This window comes from Schistocerca americana, chromosome X (assembly GCF_021461395.2).
Source record: "Schistocerca americana isolate TAMUIC-IGC-003095 chromosome X, iqSchAmer2.1, whole genome shotgun sequence".
Lineage (NCBI taxonomy): Eukaryota > Metazoa > Arthropoda > Insecta > Orthoptera > Acrididae > Schistocerca > Schistocerca americana.
This window is the reverse complement of record NC_060130.1, coordinates 220,781,158-220,798,944: the sequence shown is the minus strand read 5'-3', so window position 1 is coordinate 220,798,944 and position 17,787 is coordinate 220,781,158. Positions and strand designations below refer to the sequence as shown.

The 17,787-nt window shown below is 40.0% G+C and overlaps 1 protein-coding gene across 1 annotated transcript in view; it reads right to left on the bottom strand.

Annotated features, from left to right (window-relative positions):
- Positions 1-244: 244 nt before the first annotated feature.
- LOC124556462 (sodium channel protein Nach-like) overlaps positions 245-17,787 on the bottom strand; it is a 166,404-nt gene continuing 148,861 nt past the window's right edge. The window contains exons 10-11 of the mRNA XM_047130412.1: positions 6,073-6,167; positions 245-1,744 (exon numbers count right to left, since the gene is read on the bottom strand). Of these exons, the coding sequence (XP_046986368.1) occupies positions 1,383-1,744; positions 6,073-6,167 (457 nt within the window). The 3' untranslated portion in view covers positions 245-1,382. The remainder of the gene's footprint in view (positions 1,745-6,072; positions 6,168-17,787) is intronic.

Sequence of the window (17,787 nt, the reverse complement as noted above, 5' to 3'; positions counted from 1 at the left end):
ATCAGAAGCCAGTGCATACACTTGATTTCTCGAAGAGCAAAGTATATGTTTCACGCTCATTCATGGGGTTCTAAGAACTGCCAGTATTCTGTCTCAGATTTTCGAGTATAGGTAATTAGTGAAACAGAAATAGTTTTTTAAATCTGTAAATTCAAATGCGATCACAATAACTACATTTTTTCTGTGGCATTGCGGACTTGTTTTATTATTTATAATATTACACTTTTCATGGACATATTTAAACATGAATAATTTTTTTACACTATGCAGACTATAACGTTGGCCCTTCTGTTGGTTATACCGCTCTCAATATTTACATTTTCGGTGTACATCAGTGCAAATATTTTACATTTTATGTCGGAGTATTTTATTATGAGGGACAATTTAGTTCATATTACAACTGTTTTATCTACGTAGATACAGTACTACTTACGTAGAATTAATCTGATGTTTCCTGATGATACTATGGTAGTGGTATACGTAATGGAATGCTTTAGTTTCAATAGTTACAACAATGTCCATAGAAATCAATGAAAACTATATGAATGAATTGAAGAACAAGTTAACTGAAAATATGTTTTCGGATAATCATAATCAGCTGAAGGCAAAGCTGCAAGAACGTGACATTTAGCAAAAGGAGGATAGATACACCTGAGGACAAGCCAGAATGAGTTTTGCAGCAAATTATATGCGAGTCAACGAAAGTGAGTAAGTGTCTACGGGAATATTAACTGAACATTACGTTGCAGAAAGTGATAAAAATTACAGTGTTGTCTCTTCTAGCTCTTCTACAGCTAAACAAATTTTGGAATTGGAAAATACACAGAATTTTTAAAATCGACACGTAACTGTCAATAGTAATTAATATTTCTGACTCATTCGGAACATCATTGACAAAGATTCTGCCTGAAGAAAAACTAGCGCTCTCCAATGAACAAAACGAGACCTGGCTCACTGATTCTCACCCATGAAGTGGGATGGACAACTTTTAGAAATGGGCTTTGCAGTGGAGTAAGAAGCGTAATGTCCAATGGACATGAAGTGTTAAACTGTAAATATTAATTTACTTACTGAACACTTTTTTTTCATTCCATTAACTGTCGACTGCATATTTGTCATATCCTGAAGAGCAGCAGAGTTTCACAGACGTTCTATCACAGCAGAATGTGTTGTGTAAATCAGTACTGTTGTTGCAGCCCGCAGTGTAACATACAGAGGAAGGACTTGATAACATAAAATCATGTCTCAATGAGTGACTTGCTATTTCAGCTGCACTAAAACTTTCATACAAAATGTATCTCTATGAAGAGGACTTCACGCTTAACGCCTGTTACATCTAAACAACTAAATGAAATAACGTTATATAGAGTGAGAAATGCTGTTTAAGGGAGGAATTCTATGACATAAATCCTCTGCAGAACAGCATGAGCTCCCTTGTCCGGAAAGCTGCGGTTGGCCGGAGGAACTTTTGTGATGCCAGGGCTTCCAGTTAGAGACGTCTGGTTCGCCGGAGATATTTTTGTGATACCGCTGGTTCCATTTTGATTCGTCTTCATGAAATAAGGCGTAAGACTGAGGTCAACCGCCGCGTGCTTCTCTTTTTCATACTCTCGCTGAAGTTCCAAGAGTTCGCTCTCATTCCGCAGTACCATGCAGCAGGCTCTCATCGTGAAATAGTAGATCATCTCCACTCCAGAAAGCAAACTGAATCCCAGAAACAGACCGGCGATACCTCCAAACGACACTGTAATTGGAGAAACATTACTTAATTTTTATAATTGAATTAGGCGCCACTGTTTATTTTCTAGTGAGAATCAGCTCAATAAAATAATAAAATTAGTGACAAATATGGCATTATGCGATTGATTTTTTTATTAGAACAATTCATTCGTGTTACAGGTAAGAAAAGTGTCTATTGCATGTTTTCAAGTATTGGGCCTAAAAGCCTAATCAGAGATCACGAATAGACTTCGAGCGTATGATCTAGCACTGACAAAGGCGATACTTACAACATAAATTTAATTTGAGCCAAACTATTACTAACATTTGCCATTAACTTGAGAAATAGAGACCAGTAAATATAGTTCCCAATTAAAATTTATTTTCTGTACTGATTTATCCGAGTTTTCCCTACACAGAAAAAAAAGACAAGACTACTTAGATTGTCATTATATAATTTAATTTAACTTCTGGAGGAGCTATTAAAATCGATATGAAAGGGAAATCAGCGTTAAACGTCGCGTCCACATAAAATGAGTGTAAGCTCAGATTGGAGCGCGTTGGAAATGAAATGGGTTATATGCTTTTCAACAGAGCCATAAGGTCAGTTTCCTTAATTAATCTGTGAAACAGCGGAAAATTACAATCTGGATGGCCGGAAGGGTATTTGAACCGCTCTTCTCCCGAATGTCTTAGCAGTGCGCCACCTCGCTCGGTGTCAAAACTGATATTAGTGTACTGAAATGTATACGAAAATTTTAGGTATTGCCTGATTACGCTTCAGGTAAGGGCATTTGGCGTTATTTCTGTTCTGTCACATTTCTTTCTAAAGTGTTGAAAGTAGTCTCAGAATGAAACACACATTTTCTGGACTGTACTTTGCTATAGATTTGTTCAGTTGTATTAATGGTTAACAGCCAAAACACAATGATTTCTTTCGTTATTATCGGTTCATTTGACTGCAGTTTTTGTTCATTTTGCTTAGATACAATACTGTATGTATATGTACATAAAGGATGAGGCAGTTAAGACAACGCACGACAAATTCATCAACAACGAGTAAATATATTGAGGTGCGGAAGCAGGTGCGGATTTCACATTTTAGCAGACAACGACACGTAGCCCAAGTGTTTGGTGTTTCAAGAGGCGCCGTGTCGAAGATGTATACCGGATGCAGGGCAAGCAAGAAAACATCATTCACTAAACCACAACGAGGACGAATGTGTAAGCTGAGTGATCGCGACGGAAGATTGTGATAAAAAATGGTAGAGACGACAGTTGCAAAAGTCACTGTAGAACTGAACGTCGCACTCGCGAACCCTGTCAGTACTAAAACAACACGAAGGGAGCTCCATAAGCAGGGAACTGCAGGGCGAACTGGAATTCGACATCCACTCATCAGTGATGCAAATGACAGTAACATGAAAACGTGGTGCCGATCCCATAAAACCTGGACTATGGAGTAATGGAAGTTCGTCATTTGGTCGGATGAGTCTTGCTTCACACTGTTTCCACCTTCTGGTCGACTTTAGGTACCCAAAAGTGAAATATGTCACTAGCGATTTGGGCAGCTGTACTGTAGTATTCCATGGGTCCAATAGTTACTCTGAAATGTTGCTTTACTGCTAATGATTATGTGACCATTTTGGCTGATCAGGTCTATGTCATGGTACAGTGTTTGTTCCCCAAAGCTTATGGTATGTTCCAGGACGATAGGACCCCTGTTCTCACAGCTTGCATTGTCCAGGACTGGTTTTGTGTGCACGTCGATGAAGTGTCGCATTTCCACTAGCAACCATAGTCGGTAGATCTTAATATTATTGCGTTTTTCTGGACTATTTTTTACCTGAACTTGGCACTATTTTACGGGAAGCATGGTATGAGATTCCCTTGAAAACCATAGAGGACCCGTATTTATCCGTTCTGAGACGACTGGAAACTCTTTTGAATGGCGACGTTTTTCCTACGTAATGTCTAGTGTTTTGTTGTTTCCACATTATTGTCCATTCTCTATGATATCATAAACAAGATAGATACAAAAGACACATTTACGAACACTAAGCATATTTTTTCGTTATGAACTACAGACTGAAACTGAAGAAATTGCGTCCGCAGCTCGTGGTCTTGCGGTAGCGTTCTCGCTTCCCATGCCCGGGTTACCGGGTTCGATTCCCGGTGGGGTCACGGATTTTCTCTGCCTCGTGAAGACTGGTTGCTGTGTGATGTGCTTAGGTTAGTTAGGTTTAAGTAGTTCTAAGTTCTAGGGGACTGATGACCATAGATGTTAAGTCCCATAGTGCTCAGAGCCATTTGAACCATTTTTTTGAAGAAATTGCAAGAAAGATAGGAGATTAAGGAAATGGGATCTGCATAAATTGAAAGAACCTTGAATGGATGAGGGTTTTAAATGGAACATTAGACAATGATCAACTGAAGCTGTGGGAAAGAATATAATAGAAGGTGAATGGGTGTGAGAGACGAAATAGTGAAGGCAGCAAACTATGAAGCAGGCATAGAGACAAAGCCCAGTAGGAATCCTTGGATAACACGAGAAGTTAAATTAACTAAGAAAAGGAGCAAATATAAAAATTCATAAAAAGATAAAAGGCCAACAGATGTCTAAAACATGAGATCGAGAGAGAGCGCAAAATGGTGAAGGAGGAATGACTAGAGCCAACGGCCTTGCCGCAGTGGTAACACCGGTCCCCGCCAGATCACTGAAGTTCAGCGCTGTCGGGCTGGGCTAGTACTAGGATGGGTGACCATCCGGTCTGCCGAGCGCTGATGGCAAGCACCTTATACTCAGCCCTTGTGACGCAAACTGAGGAGCCACTTGATTAACAAGTAGCGGCTCCGGAATCGTAAACTGGCAAAACGGCCGGGGGAGTGGTGTGCTGACCATATACCTCTCCATATCCGCATCTAGTGACGCATGTGTGCTGAGGATGATACTTTTGGAGAATAGAGGAACATCCACATAAATATTAAGAACTCAGGTGGCCAGTCACCAGTAAGAAAAGAAGACGAGGCAGAAGGGTGGAAGGAATATATAGAAGGTATGTGGAAGAGAAAAGAACTTCAAGACAATTACAATGTTAAGTAGAAAGAAGCGTAAGTAGATGACGACGAGATGGGAGACATACTTCCTGATGAGTTTGACAGAGCAGTGAAAATCCTATGTGAAGAAAAGGCCCCTGGAGTAAATGACATTCTCTCAGGATGAGTGAGACCCCTGTGAGGGCCAACCATGACAAAAAGTAATTCTCCTGGTATGCAAGATACATGAAACGGGAGAAATACCCTCAGACATAATGAAGAATGTAATAATTCCTATTCCAAAGAAGGCAGTTGCTGACAGGTGCGAATATAATGGAAATATGTTAACGTCCAATAAAAATGTTAGTGTTACGAAGACTTTTCCAAAGGTGTTAATCTGGAAGGTAGCCTTGTACGAAAGCGAAAAGTGGACTACTAACATTTCGCTCAGTAAGGAACAGAATATTTTGAAATGTGATGCTACACAAGAATGGTGAATATCTGGTGCGTAGATGGAATAACTAATAAGGAAGTACTGAATCAATATGGTATGAGAAAAAGTTTAATGCACAACCTGACTAAAAGAAGGGACTGGTTGACAGTACACATGCTGAGGATCAAAGAATCGTGGTTTTGGTAATAGGAATGAGTGTAGGAGGTATAAACAGTGGAGGGTGACCAATGGTTGAGTGCAATAAGCTGGTTCAAGTGGGTGAATTATGCAGAGATGAAAACGCTTGCGTGAAACAACGTAGTGTGGAGAACTGTATCTCATCAGTCCTCGGACTGACGACCACAACAACAGCATCGTAAACCACAGTATCATCGTCACGAGAAGTCCGGCAAGTGTCTGCCCTGTTGTACCGAATGTAAGGTTGGTTGGTTGATTTGAGGGAGGGGACCAAAGAGCGAGGTCATCGGTCCCATCGGGTTACGGAAGGATGAGGAAGGAAGTCGGCCGTGCCCTTTAAAAGGAGTAATTCCGGAATTTGCCTGAAGCGATTTAGAGAAATCACGGAAAATCTAATTCAGGGTGAACGGACGTGGGTTTGAACCGTCGTCCTCCCGAATGCGAGTCCATTGTGCTATCCACTGTGCCAATTCGCTCGCTATCCAACGTAAGTAGAAGAAGAAATTGTGTTAAGTATATGAAGTATGAGAAAATAAATACATAATACTATTTTACATTAATTTCAAAATATATTAATATGGCGCATCTTGAAGAGTGTGACAAAGTTTGCCACTAACATAATAGTGGGAGAACAATATCTGTTCATAACTAAGATAATCTCACATGTTGCTACCATAGAAACTTACCTAAAAGATCCACCCACCCGAAGAGCACTTCCCTCTTATATCTCACCATCGGCCACGACACAAATCCTATGTCTATATGCCCTGGTGCAGCTCCACTGCAAAAATGAAAACAAAAGTTCGTAATTATATAATTACTGTGGTTGACCCATCTGACATGTTAGTCCTGCTGTATGATTAGTGATGTTAGATGGTGAAATGCAACTTCAGGGTTAATCATACTTATACAGTATACCTTAAAATCATTTTGACCTCTTACCTCTGTAGGGAATTTGTTTTCATTTACGCAAATTATCTCAAGGGTTTCATAAATATTGTATCATTACTCGCAAATAAAGAAAAACCGACTTCAGTCACAAATCGTTATTTTTATTTCAGTACATGACGTATTTCGAGGCCTGCGGGCTCATCTCTAGGTGCTTGATCATTCTGCATCAGTTTCCAATTTTAGGTTAATACTGGGCTTCTTAAGATTACATAAGTATGTTACAAAGTGGCACACCATGAATATGTGTTTTATGAAACTAAGACGACATCGAAAAATTACTCATTGGTCCCAGTAGTGGTTACGCAGTTTTGAAGCACAAGATAAGTTGAAATAGTTGCAGACATATATTACTCATACTGTACTAGTATTGGTTACTGACATGTAACCACTACTGGAAACAGCAACCATTTTTGCAATGTTGTAGTATCATAAAACTTGATTTCACAATGTGCCACTTTGTAACGTATTTACGTAATCATAACAGGACCAGAATTAAGCTAAAATTGAAACAAGATGTTGACTGATGAAGCAACTGAAGATGATCACCCAGGGCTCGAAACTGCTTCGTGATTGAAATAAAGATCACAATTTGTAAAGAAAGGTTGTTTGTTTTTTTATTTTAAAAAAGTAATACAGTCACGGAAGCAACATGACAACTCATGGATGAAATTAAGTTAAACCAAAGACATTAGAGTTTTTCAAACTCTGTTGTCTGTTGTCTCTTGGCTTCTGATTAGCAGTTCTGAATGGTAAAAATGCAGTAGTCTGGAGGTCTGAGATGAAATTATGGAGAAAACATGCATTTAAAATTTAGATTTAAGAAATTATTCTTGCGATGTGTAAACTAATGCCGCTCTCAACTATAAAATGCTTAACCAAAGGAGGAAATTCTTAATGAGTTTTGGTTTGACATTCCGAATAATTCAGTGTGTTGGTACAACAGATCTGCTTAGGGTGGGGAAGGAGTAAGTCACTTTGATTTATATAGAGAAGCGGTGAGGATTGTGAGGCAAGAATAGCTACTTCTGCTACGTCATTGGCATTATAACTTTGTACTCGTTTTTAAGGGGCAGTATGTCGAAACTTTTTGACAGTATTGACGCAGCTGGGGGGAAATGGACAGCATTTTCTTGCAGACCATATTTCATCTAGTTCTACAGTTCACGGTATATTTAGTTTACATATACATGATTTAATACCTTGTAAACAAATCCTTCGTTGGGAAAAACCGTTGTAAAACTGAATGATATACGGATTAATAATTATTCAGTAATGAAATATCGTGTACCAACAACCGAACAATATACTACATTACCTACCAAACGACATGATCGACGTACACATAAGCCCCACTGCACTTCATCAAATCTTGCGAAGAGCAGTACACAACTTTTCAAGTAACTCTTAAAGGTATTTTACCTTCGAGAAAGGGATAGACGCAAAAAAAGAAAACAGTAAATGCAGTTTCGTGGCATAATTTTTATCATATAAAAGCTTAATTTGGCTTGAAAAACAAATTTGTTTTCTATACCTCAGTGGTCAATAAGATAATGGAACGTGCTAGTCATGATTCTGAAAACCCCTTGTTTTAGGGGAAAGCCGATTATCAATATATCTAACGTGACAAATGGTGTTTAGGTCATGACGTCAACTGCTTCATCTTCTTTGTTAAATATAAGATTACGAAATACTGTGGGCAAAGTATCACAACTTTGAAACATAACAATTATCATTTTAATTACACAATGTCAACAATAAGCAAATTATACTCGATGGAAGAGATGCAAAACCTTTAAAATATCTTTTAATATCGATCAACAGTTAAAGGAATAAAGGAATTACAGTGAAGAAAGCAGATACTAGACGAGAAATGCAGCCAGTCACAATGCTGTCACATGAACGATTAATATTCCATAATTAGACTGTATGCCAGTTTCCTTTTGTCTTGCAGGTTGCAAGTTATTTCTCTCAAATTACGAACCAGTAAGTGTTCAGGCAGTTTTTGTTAAATACAGAATCGAGGATTACTGCTCTTCACTAAAAAGATACCTTTTTGATCTGAATTATGTCATGTGACGTTTGGCATGCTTGTCATGCCTTTAAACCAAAATAAATTACCATAAATGAATCTACTGAGAAGAAACGCTGAAAAAATTTATGCGTTGAAGGTTCCTTAGGGCGTCCTCATGTTTGTACTGACGAGGCCCATTCCCACTCTTCAGTAATTAATATAAACCGCATTTGGATTTGTTCGTTAGCACAGCAGTTTGTGATGGGTCTTCCTCATATCGTACCTCGCCAGTGTAAATACCATCACGTGCCCATTTAGTAAAATTAAGTAACTATCTGATTTTATACATATATATCTCTAAAAATGTATGTGCAGTTCATGTTACTTTCAGTTCTATTCAGAATTGTTCCTTATACTCCTTAAAAGATTTTTGATGTTATTGTAACTAGAGGTATACGATATGTACTTTACAGTTGTTTATGCCGTTAGTTGGACTTGCCATATATTTCCTTATAGGTGGTTTCACTTTAACTCTTCACCTATACCTATATCTCCGATATTTGAACATCTGCTGTGTTCTTTTAGTATTTAATTGCATAAAGCAATTCACAGTTATTATTAGATGTTAAAATGCTTATAAAGAAAGCGGTTTGTGCCTATGAAAAAAGTTATTTTTTATTGAAATAACTGGTGTACTAATACCCACCGAAGTACGCTCTTCGTCCTAATCATCGATATGAATAAGCTATATCTAGTAGCACCCAAAGCCAATAAGTAATATGCCGCAAGTAGAAAGATACAGGCTCAGTTTCTTATCGCTGTCTGATTTCAGTTCTTTTCGACGCTCATCTAATCTCTCTCGGCAGCGTACAGTGAGTTCATGTGATTTCTCTCTCCTGTTTCAGCTGTGCTCGGGCATTGACATGCCTACGTCGTCGAACTTGGTTATGTGTGTTAAGTAATCTACTCTATAAGGCTCAGTAATGAATGAATTGTTTTTGTTTATTTTTAACTAGTTTTCGGTTTATTGGGCCATCTTTAGGGAACAAGTGACTAGCTTCCTTAAGGAACAATAGTTCTTAGTTAAGCAAATAATGTAAGAAAAGATACAATCCACTTGCACAGAATGATGTGCACCGAACTTGTTTTCTATGGTTGTAAATTACCCTTACACAATGGACAGTAATAAACGCAATAAATAATTAAACTACACATTATTAGCGTATTGCATGCTATATGCTATGCATGCTATGTTATGCTTAAGTTTGTGAGGTCGTGATATTGGTTGCGAAACTGTCAAACTGAGCACTGTTCATTTATGTTATGCACCAAACATGTTTTTAGCATTGTAAATTTTGCTAAACCCAATGGACAATACTGTACACAATAAATGGCTAAAATGTACAATATTACAGTATCTCCCATTGTATGGTGATAATGCTGTTGTTTCTGAGGTCGTGACATTTGTTGATAACTGTCTAATTACATTGTGCAACAAATAAGGTTTACATTGTAAATTACAGTTTACACAATGGTTAATATTAAACAGAGTACTTGATTAAAATACACAATATTACAGTATTACAAATTATATTGTTATCATGTTGTAGTTTGTGACGTAAGCAAGCTAAGAAATATGAAACTCTATTGTGATTTTATTCTTGTCTAGCAGTATGTGTCAGTGTGACAGGCTCTGGGTATGTGGCTGGTTGACTGCATAACGTGAAACTTACAAGTGGGGATGTTCTCAGCTGTAATTGATCATTTAGAGCCAGCTGGGGATTATTAGCTAAATTTTTGTTTACCTCAAGTGATTGTATCAATCTTAGGTTTCCTCCTTTATTGACTATATGTCGCACTTCTGTATGGACTTACTATTTGTGTCCTTCCTTGAACACATGTCTGACAAAGGCTGAGTCTGACTTATGCAATCTCCAGCTGTGTTCATGTACAGCTGGTTTAGTTGTTATAGCTCTGGCTGTTTGAGCAATATAGAGTTTGTTGCAGTCATTGCAAGTTATTTTATATGCACCACTGTTTTTAATAAATCCATTTTGTCCTTGCTGTTGAATAAGATATGAGCTGTAGTGCCTCTAACATAACATGATATTTTATAATTGCAGGATTTGAGAGTTTTAGCTAATTTGTTGGACAGCTTTTCTAAATATGGGATAGTACACCAGTTTGTTATAGATATGACTGTTGTTGCAAAGGGGGCATACATGCAGTCCAACATTTTTCTTCTTTGCTCTTTGTGTCCAATATTGTCAATTAAGTCAGGGCTGTAGCCATTGTTAAATGCAGTACGTATGATAGTGTACGATTCTGTTCGAAAATTCTGTTTTGACATTGTTATTGATGTAAGACGATGCACCACGGAATGGAAGGTAGCATGTTCTTGCGTTACTGGATGTTGTGAACATGAGGGTATTACCATATCTGTTGTTGTATAGTTTCAAAATTTACAGAAAATCCACAACAGATGCGGTAATACCCTCATGTTCAAAACACCCAATAACACACAGAAATGCTGCCTTCTATTCCATGATTACATACGTACATCGTCTTACATCCGTACCAATGTCATACTGAATTTTCAGACAGAATTAGATACCATTAAACGTATTGCATCCAACAATGGCTATATGCCTGACTTAACTTAGAACATTCTACACAAGAAACAAAGAAGAAAAATTTTGCACTATGTGTATACAGCAATGTTCATATCTAACAGAAACTGGTGTACTATCCTGTGTTTAGAAAAGCTATCGGACAAATAAGCCCAAACTATCAAATCCTACAGTTATGAAATTTCATTTTATGCAAGGGGGGCTACTGCTCATATCTTATTCAACAGCAAGGACAAAACAGATTTATTATGTAACAGTGATGCATATAAAATAAGTTGAAATGACAGCAACTAACTGTATATTGGTCAAACAGGCAGGGCTATAACAACTAGACTGATTGAATATGAACACAGATGGAAATTACGTAAGTCTGATTCACCTTTTACAAACATGTGTTGAATGAAGGACACAGATATCAAGTCCAAACAGAAGTGCTACATATAGTCAACAAAGGAAGAGAACCAAGTCTGTTAGAAAAATTTGAGGTAAACAGAAATTCAGCTAAAAATTGCCAGCTGGTTCTAAATGACCAAATACATCTGAGCACATCCCTACTTTTAAGTTTCACATGATGCACACAACCAGTCACATACACACAAACTGTCACAATGATACATACTGCTACACAAAAAAAAGCAATACAATTTCAAATTCCTTACCGTGCTTACCTCAAAAACTTGAACATGATAACAGTGTAATTTGTAATACTGTAATATTGTGTATTTTAATCGTGTACTGTGTTTAGTATTGTGTATTGCATAAACTGTAACTTACAATACGCAACACGTTTGCTGCACAACATGCCACTAGTGTTTAGTCAGTTATTAACCAATGTCACGACTGCACAAACGTCATTATCGTATGACTTGCATTACTTGTAACAACATGCAGTTTAATTTTTTGTTAGGTTTGTTACTGTCCACTGTGTAAAGCGTAATTTGCAACGATAAGAAACTAGTTTGGGACACCACATTTTCTTCATGTGGATTGTATCTTAGCTTATAATATGTGGTTACATAAGAACTAGTGTCTCTTACAGACGCTAGTCAGTTTTTCCTGAAGTATTTGCATTATGGTCATTGTTGAACATGATTTACTACACACTTTTGTATTCCTTGTTTTAATATTTTCCTATATTTAGGAAAATCCACGAGTTGCACCTGCATTTGTGAAACGGGGTCTCTGCCAATTGCGGGCACACAGCAAAATATTTGATAACATAAAAGTATCTATAAATTGAGTATAAAAAAGACGGATTAAAAAACAGTGTGAAAGTTGTTAGATGAAGCAGCTATCAGTCACTTAAGTATGACTTGCAGAGTAGTCAAGTTGATGTAGATAGAGATATACTAGAATGGCAATCGAGCCGAAGAGCTTCTTTAATTGTACAAAGATTTATGAATTTGAAGTACAATCTGCTGTATATGCCATGGTTGCAAGAATACCTGTAATTGCAGTCATGGACACACACACTTAATTAAGTGCCCTGTTGGCGGGTTTCCAAGGAAGAAATTGTGAACACCAAAGGTATCAGCATTCCTGGTGAATGGATGCCAGCCCCAGATATAAGCCAGTGAAGTCGCAGGCGATGATAAAAACTGAGATACGGGAATTGAAGTTAGAGCATTCGTCCCTGGTAGTAAATGGTTTGACAGCAAAAATGTTTCGTAGGAATTAGACCAGAAAGATTCTAGGGTCGACCTCTGTGCTGGCCAGCTAAGTTTGAGAGTAGGTTATGACCACATCATCACCAATTTGAATCATGGTGGTGTGAGCCATGGGCCTGTTTGCCAAACAGTAAAACTACAATACATTGGCAAGCTCACTTACGATAAACTGCTGAATGCACTGAAACCACTTGCCATGAATCAAGCCATTTTGTGGAATCTGACACTCAGAGAAGTGAGTTCATATATATTTTGGAAGAATTTGAAGTAGTATTTGAAGAACCACCTGGAGTCTTGTGCAAATATGAATCTAAACTGCATGTCTGTCCTCAAAAAGCATATTTTCAGGTTTTGTATAGCGTCCCCTGCACCAAGTGGCTGGCTGTTACTAAGAAGATCAGGAAGATGCTATCTAGGGAAATTTAGCATCTCTCACAGAACCCATACTCTAGTCCAGCATTAATAGTTTTGAAACCTGGCAGAAGTGTCAGACTTGTGGCGCAGCAATAAAGAAAATTCTTGTTCCTGTACAGACCCACCCAGGAAACATCAAATAAAAGATTCAGAGCTTCTATGGTGTCAAATTGTTAACCAGACTTGACGTGCTACATCATACTGGCAGATTTCCTTGGAAAAGAAGTCACATATATATTGCTTTCTTATTTGCTGGCCACATTTACCAATTCAAGGCGCTGCTGTTTGGGTTAAATGTTATTATTAGTGTGTTTACAGCTCCCTTGGACACTGTTATTGGCCCTGACTTACAAGATCAAATCAGAGTCATTATAGATGATATGCTTACTGCAATGGCTACGTGATGGGAACATCTCGAATTATTGTGTAAGGTTCTACTATGATTCGAGGACTCTGGAATTACCGTCAATCATCAGAAGTCAAAATTTGCTACATGCAATATCAACTATTTGGAACATATTAATTCACTGGAGGATATACAACCTGACTAAAGCAAACTGACTGCTGTTAAGAGCATTCCTGTTGGCAACACAATGAAACACTTTAAGTCATTTCTCGGTCTTGTATCCTTCTATTGGAGGTTTCTGCCGAATCATCTACTCAGTAGTGCAGTTCTGTCGAGTTAGCATGCACACTGGTGCTGGTGAAATGATTGTCAGAATGACTTTGACTGCATAAAGCAAACTTCATGTACACTCCTGGAAATTGAAATAAGAACACCATGAATTCATTGTCCCAGGAAGGGGAAACTTTATTGACACATTCCTGGGGTCAGATAGATCACATGTTCACACTGACAGAACCACAGGCACATAGACACAGGCAACAGAGCATGCACAATGTCGGCACTAGTACAGTGTATATCCACCTTTCGCAGCAATGCAGGCTGCTATTCTCCCATGGAGACGATCGTAGAGATGCTGGATGTAGTCCTGTGGAACGGCTTGCCATGCCATTTCCACCTGGCGCCTCAGTTGGACCAGCGTTCGTGCTGGACGTGCAGACCGCGTGAGACGACGCTTCATCCAGTCCCAAACATGCTCAATGGGGGACAGATCCGGAGATCTTGCTGGCCAGGGTAGTTGACTTACACCTTCTAGAGCACGTTGGGTGGCACGGGATACATGCGGACGTGCATTGTCCTGTTGGAACAGCAAGTTCCCTTGCCGGTCTAGGAATGGTAGAACGATGGGTTCGATGACGGTTTGGATGTACCGTGCACTATTCAGTGTCCCCTCGACGATCACCAGTGGTGTACGGCCAGTGTAGGAGATCGCTCCCCACACCATGATGCCGGGTGTTGGCCCTGTGTGCCTCGGTCGTATGCAGTCCTGATTGTGGCGCTCACCTGCACGGCGCCAAACACGCATACGACCATCATTGGCACCAAGGCAGAAGCGACTCTCATCGCTGAAGACGACACGTCTCCATTCGTCCCTCCATTAACGCCTGTCGCGACACCACTGGAGGCGGGCTGCACGATGTTGGGGTGTGAGCGGAAGACGGCCTAACGGTGTGCGGGACCGTAGCCCAGCTTCATGGAGACGGTTGCGAATGGTCCTCGCCGATACCCCAGGAGCAACAGTGTCCCTAATTTGCTGGGAAGTGGCGGTGCGGTCCCCTACGGCACTGCGTAGGATCCTACGGTCTTGGCGTGCATCCGTGCGTCGCTGCGGTCCGGTCCCAGGTCGACGGGCACGTGCACCTTCCGCCGACCACTGGCGACAACATCGATGTACTGTGGAGACCTCACGCCCCACGTGTTGAGCAATTCAGCGGTACGTCCACCCGGCCTCCCGCATGCCCACTATACGCCCTCGCTCAAAGTCCGTCAACTGCATATACGGTTCACGTCCACGCTGTCGCGGCATGCTACCAGTGTTAAAGACTGCGATGGAGCTCCGTATGCCACGGCAAACTGGCTGACACTGACGGCGGCGGTGCACAAATGCTGCGCAGCTAGCGCCATTCGACGGCCAACACCGCGGTTCCTGGTGTGTCCGCTGTGCCGTGCGTGTGATCATTGCTTGTACAGCCCCCTCGCAGTGTCCGGAGCAAGTATGGTGGGTCTGACACACCGGTGTCAATGTGTTCTTTTTTCCATTTCCAGGAGTGTAGTTGAAACACTCTTGCTTATCCTGACATGAACAGAGACTTCTGTCTGTCGACAGATGTGTCAGATCTTGGCTGTGAGGCATCTTTGTCGCAGATTCGTAACACTGAAGCAGACCAGTGATACATATCATAGGTTTCGTCAGTCGCTTAGTAACCAACTGGTAGTTGTCATATTACATCACTGAGTTTCAAGTACTTGCCATTGTGTGGACTTTTAATAGGTTCCACTATTAACTGTCATTCAATTGTATACTGTAAGCACCAAGCCTTGATCTTACTGTTAAAAACTAAAGTACTCTATGCATGTTTAGAACGTTGGTCATCAGTGTTACAGGAATACAACTTCCCTATCTTTTACATATCAGGTAAATTTAACGTAGTAGCTAATGCAGGTTCATGACTGTCTGAGAACCTCGATCAAGCGCCTATGTCATGTCAGAATATACCTTATGAAAGTCGACAGTAACTAGCGGTATTTCCTGAACTTGTGCTAGAATATAGCAGATATGCAAGACGCTGACGAACGTTGGCAGGGAATAAAGGACCATTGCTACACAACCCGATAGAAGTCCTAACAGCACTCTGTCAGATACACATTGGCGTATTATTCTTGCAACATCAGAATCACCCAGGATCAGGTACGTGATGTGTCTGCATTCCAGCTATGGCTGAAGAATGTTGATCTTATAAACCCACTTATGGACAGTTCAGTGTGTTAAAATGTGTGAAGAAACTGGGAGACTGTTGTTACTTTCCAAGGATCTGCATGAAAGTCAAAAAGCTTTTGTGCATGTGTCTCATGTGTCAGAACACCAAGCCACAGAATATCTTCATGACAGGAGAGTTACACCCGATTACACTGATCAAGGCACTACACTGATGTTTGCGACCTTTGCCGCAAAGTAGAACAGGTATTGAGTACTTCTCTATGATGTAAAAGGATGTATGGTACTCGTACAACTACAATGGAGATCATTATCAAACGTGTATTGAATGATATTATACCCAAAGTCAGTAATCACAGATCCATTTTACCAGGCAATGGAAGTACGTGCATTCACAACCTGTAAAGAGAAACAGTTCTTGAAAAAATAAGACATAAGCCCTGTGCTAATTTCAAAATACCACCCAGAAACCAATCTCGCTGCACAGATCGTCTGTAAATGCAGAAGATCAATCGTAATTTATTGTTATAGTAGACACAGTTCGTGATTTCCACATGTGTCCAATTTTGAGGAAGCTATGAATTGCCTACGTCATATATCTAATAATAGTGTACCATACAAACTTATGCTTGGAGTAACAGAAAACAAATACCAAAGATCCCTAGTTGAATAGTGTATTGGGAGAAAAAAAGGTTTCGCAAGCTGTACTTGCGTGTTTGTGTAGGTTTTCCTGGCGAATGTGTTACTCGAAAGCCTCTTGGGCACGCAGCTGTATTAACTAATCGTTGTAGAACGAATTTTCGATGGCGTAACATGCCATCATCAGAGACACACCCCGCTAGCTGGGCTCTATAGGACGTTGAAACTTTGACCTGCATCCAGAATTGGTATCATTGCTCGTCCCAGTAACTAGGAGTGGGTTGAATATTCAATGAATTCGAAAGTAAAGTTCAATGTACTGACTTGGCAGAAAATCCTAAGAAATTTTGGTCTTATGTCAAAGTGGTAGGTGGATCAAACCAAATGTCCAGACATTCTATGACCAAAATGGTACCGAAACACAGGATGACAGACTAAAGGCCGAAATACTAAATGTCTTTTTCCAAAGCTGTTTCACAGAGGAAGACTGCACTGTAGTTCCTTCTCTAGATTTTCGCACAGATGACAAAATGGTAGATTTCGAAATGGATGACAGAGGGATGGAAAAAAATTAAAACCGCTCAAAAGAGGAAAGGCCGCTGGACCTGATGGGATACCAGTTCGATTTTACACAGAGTACGCGAAGGAAAGTGCCCCCTCCCCCCCCCCCCCCCTTCTTGCAGCGGTGTACCGTAGGTCTCTAGAAGAGAGTAGGGTTCCAAAAGATTGGAAAAGGGCACAGGTCATCCCCGTTTTCAAGAAGGGCCGTCGAACAGATGTGCAGAACTATAGACCTATATCTCTAACGTCGATCAGTTGTAGAATTTTGGAACACGTATTATGTTCGAGTGTAATGACTTTTCTGGAGACTAGAAATCTACTCTGTAGTAATCAGCGTGGGTTTCGGAAAAGACGATCGTGTGAAAACCAGCTCGCGCTATTCGTCCACGAGATTCAGAGGGCCGTAGACACGGGTTCCCAGGTAGATGCCGTGTTTCTTGACTTCCGCAAGGGGTTTGATACAGTTCCCCACAGTCGTTTAATGAACAAAGTAAGAGCATATGGACTATCAGACCAAATGTGTGATTGGATTGAGGAGTTCCTAGATAACAGAACGCAGCATGTCATTCTCAATCGAGAGAAGTCTTCCGAAGTAAGAGCGATTTGAGGTGTGCCGCAGGGGAGTGTCGTAGGACCGTTGCTATTCCCAATATATATAAATGACCTTATGGATAACATCGGAAGTTCA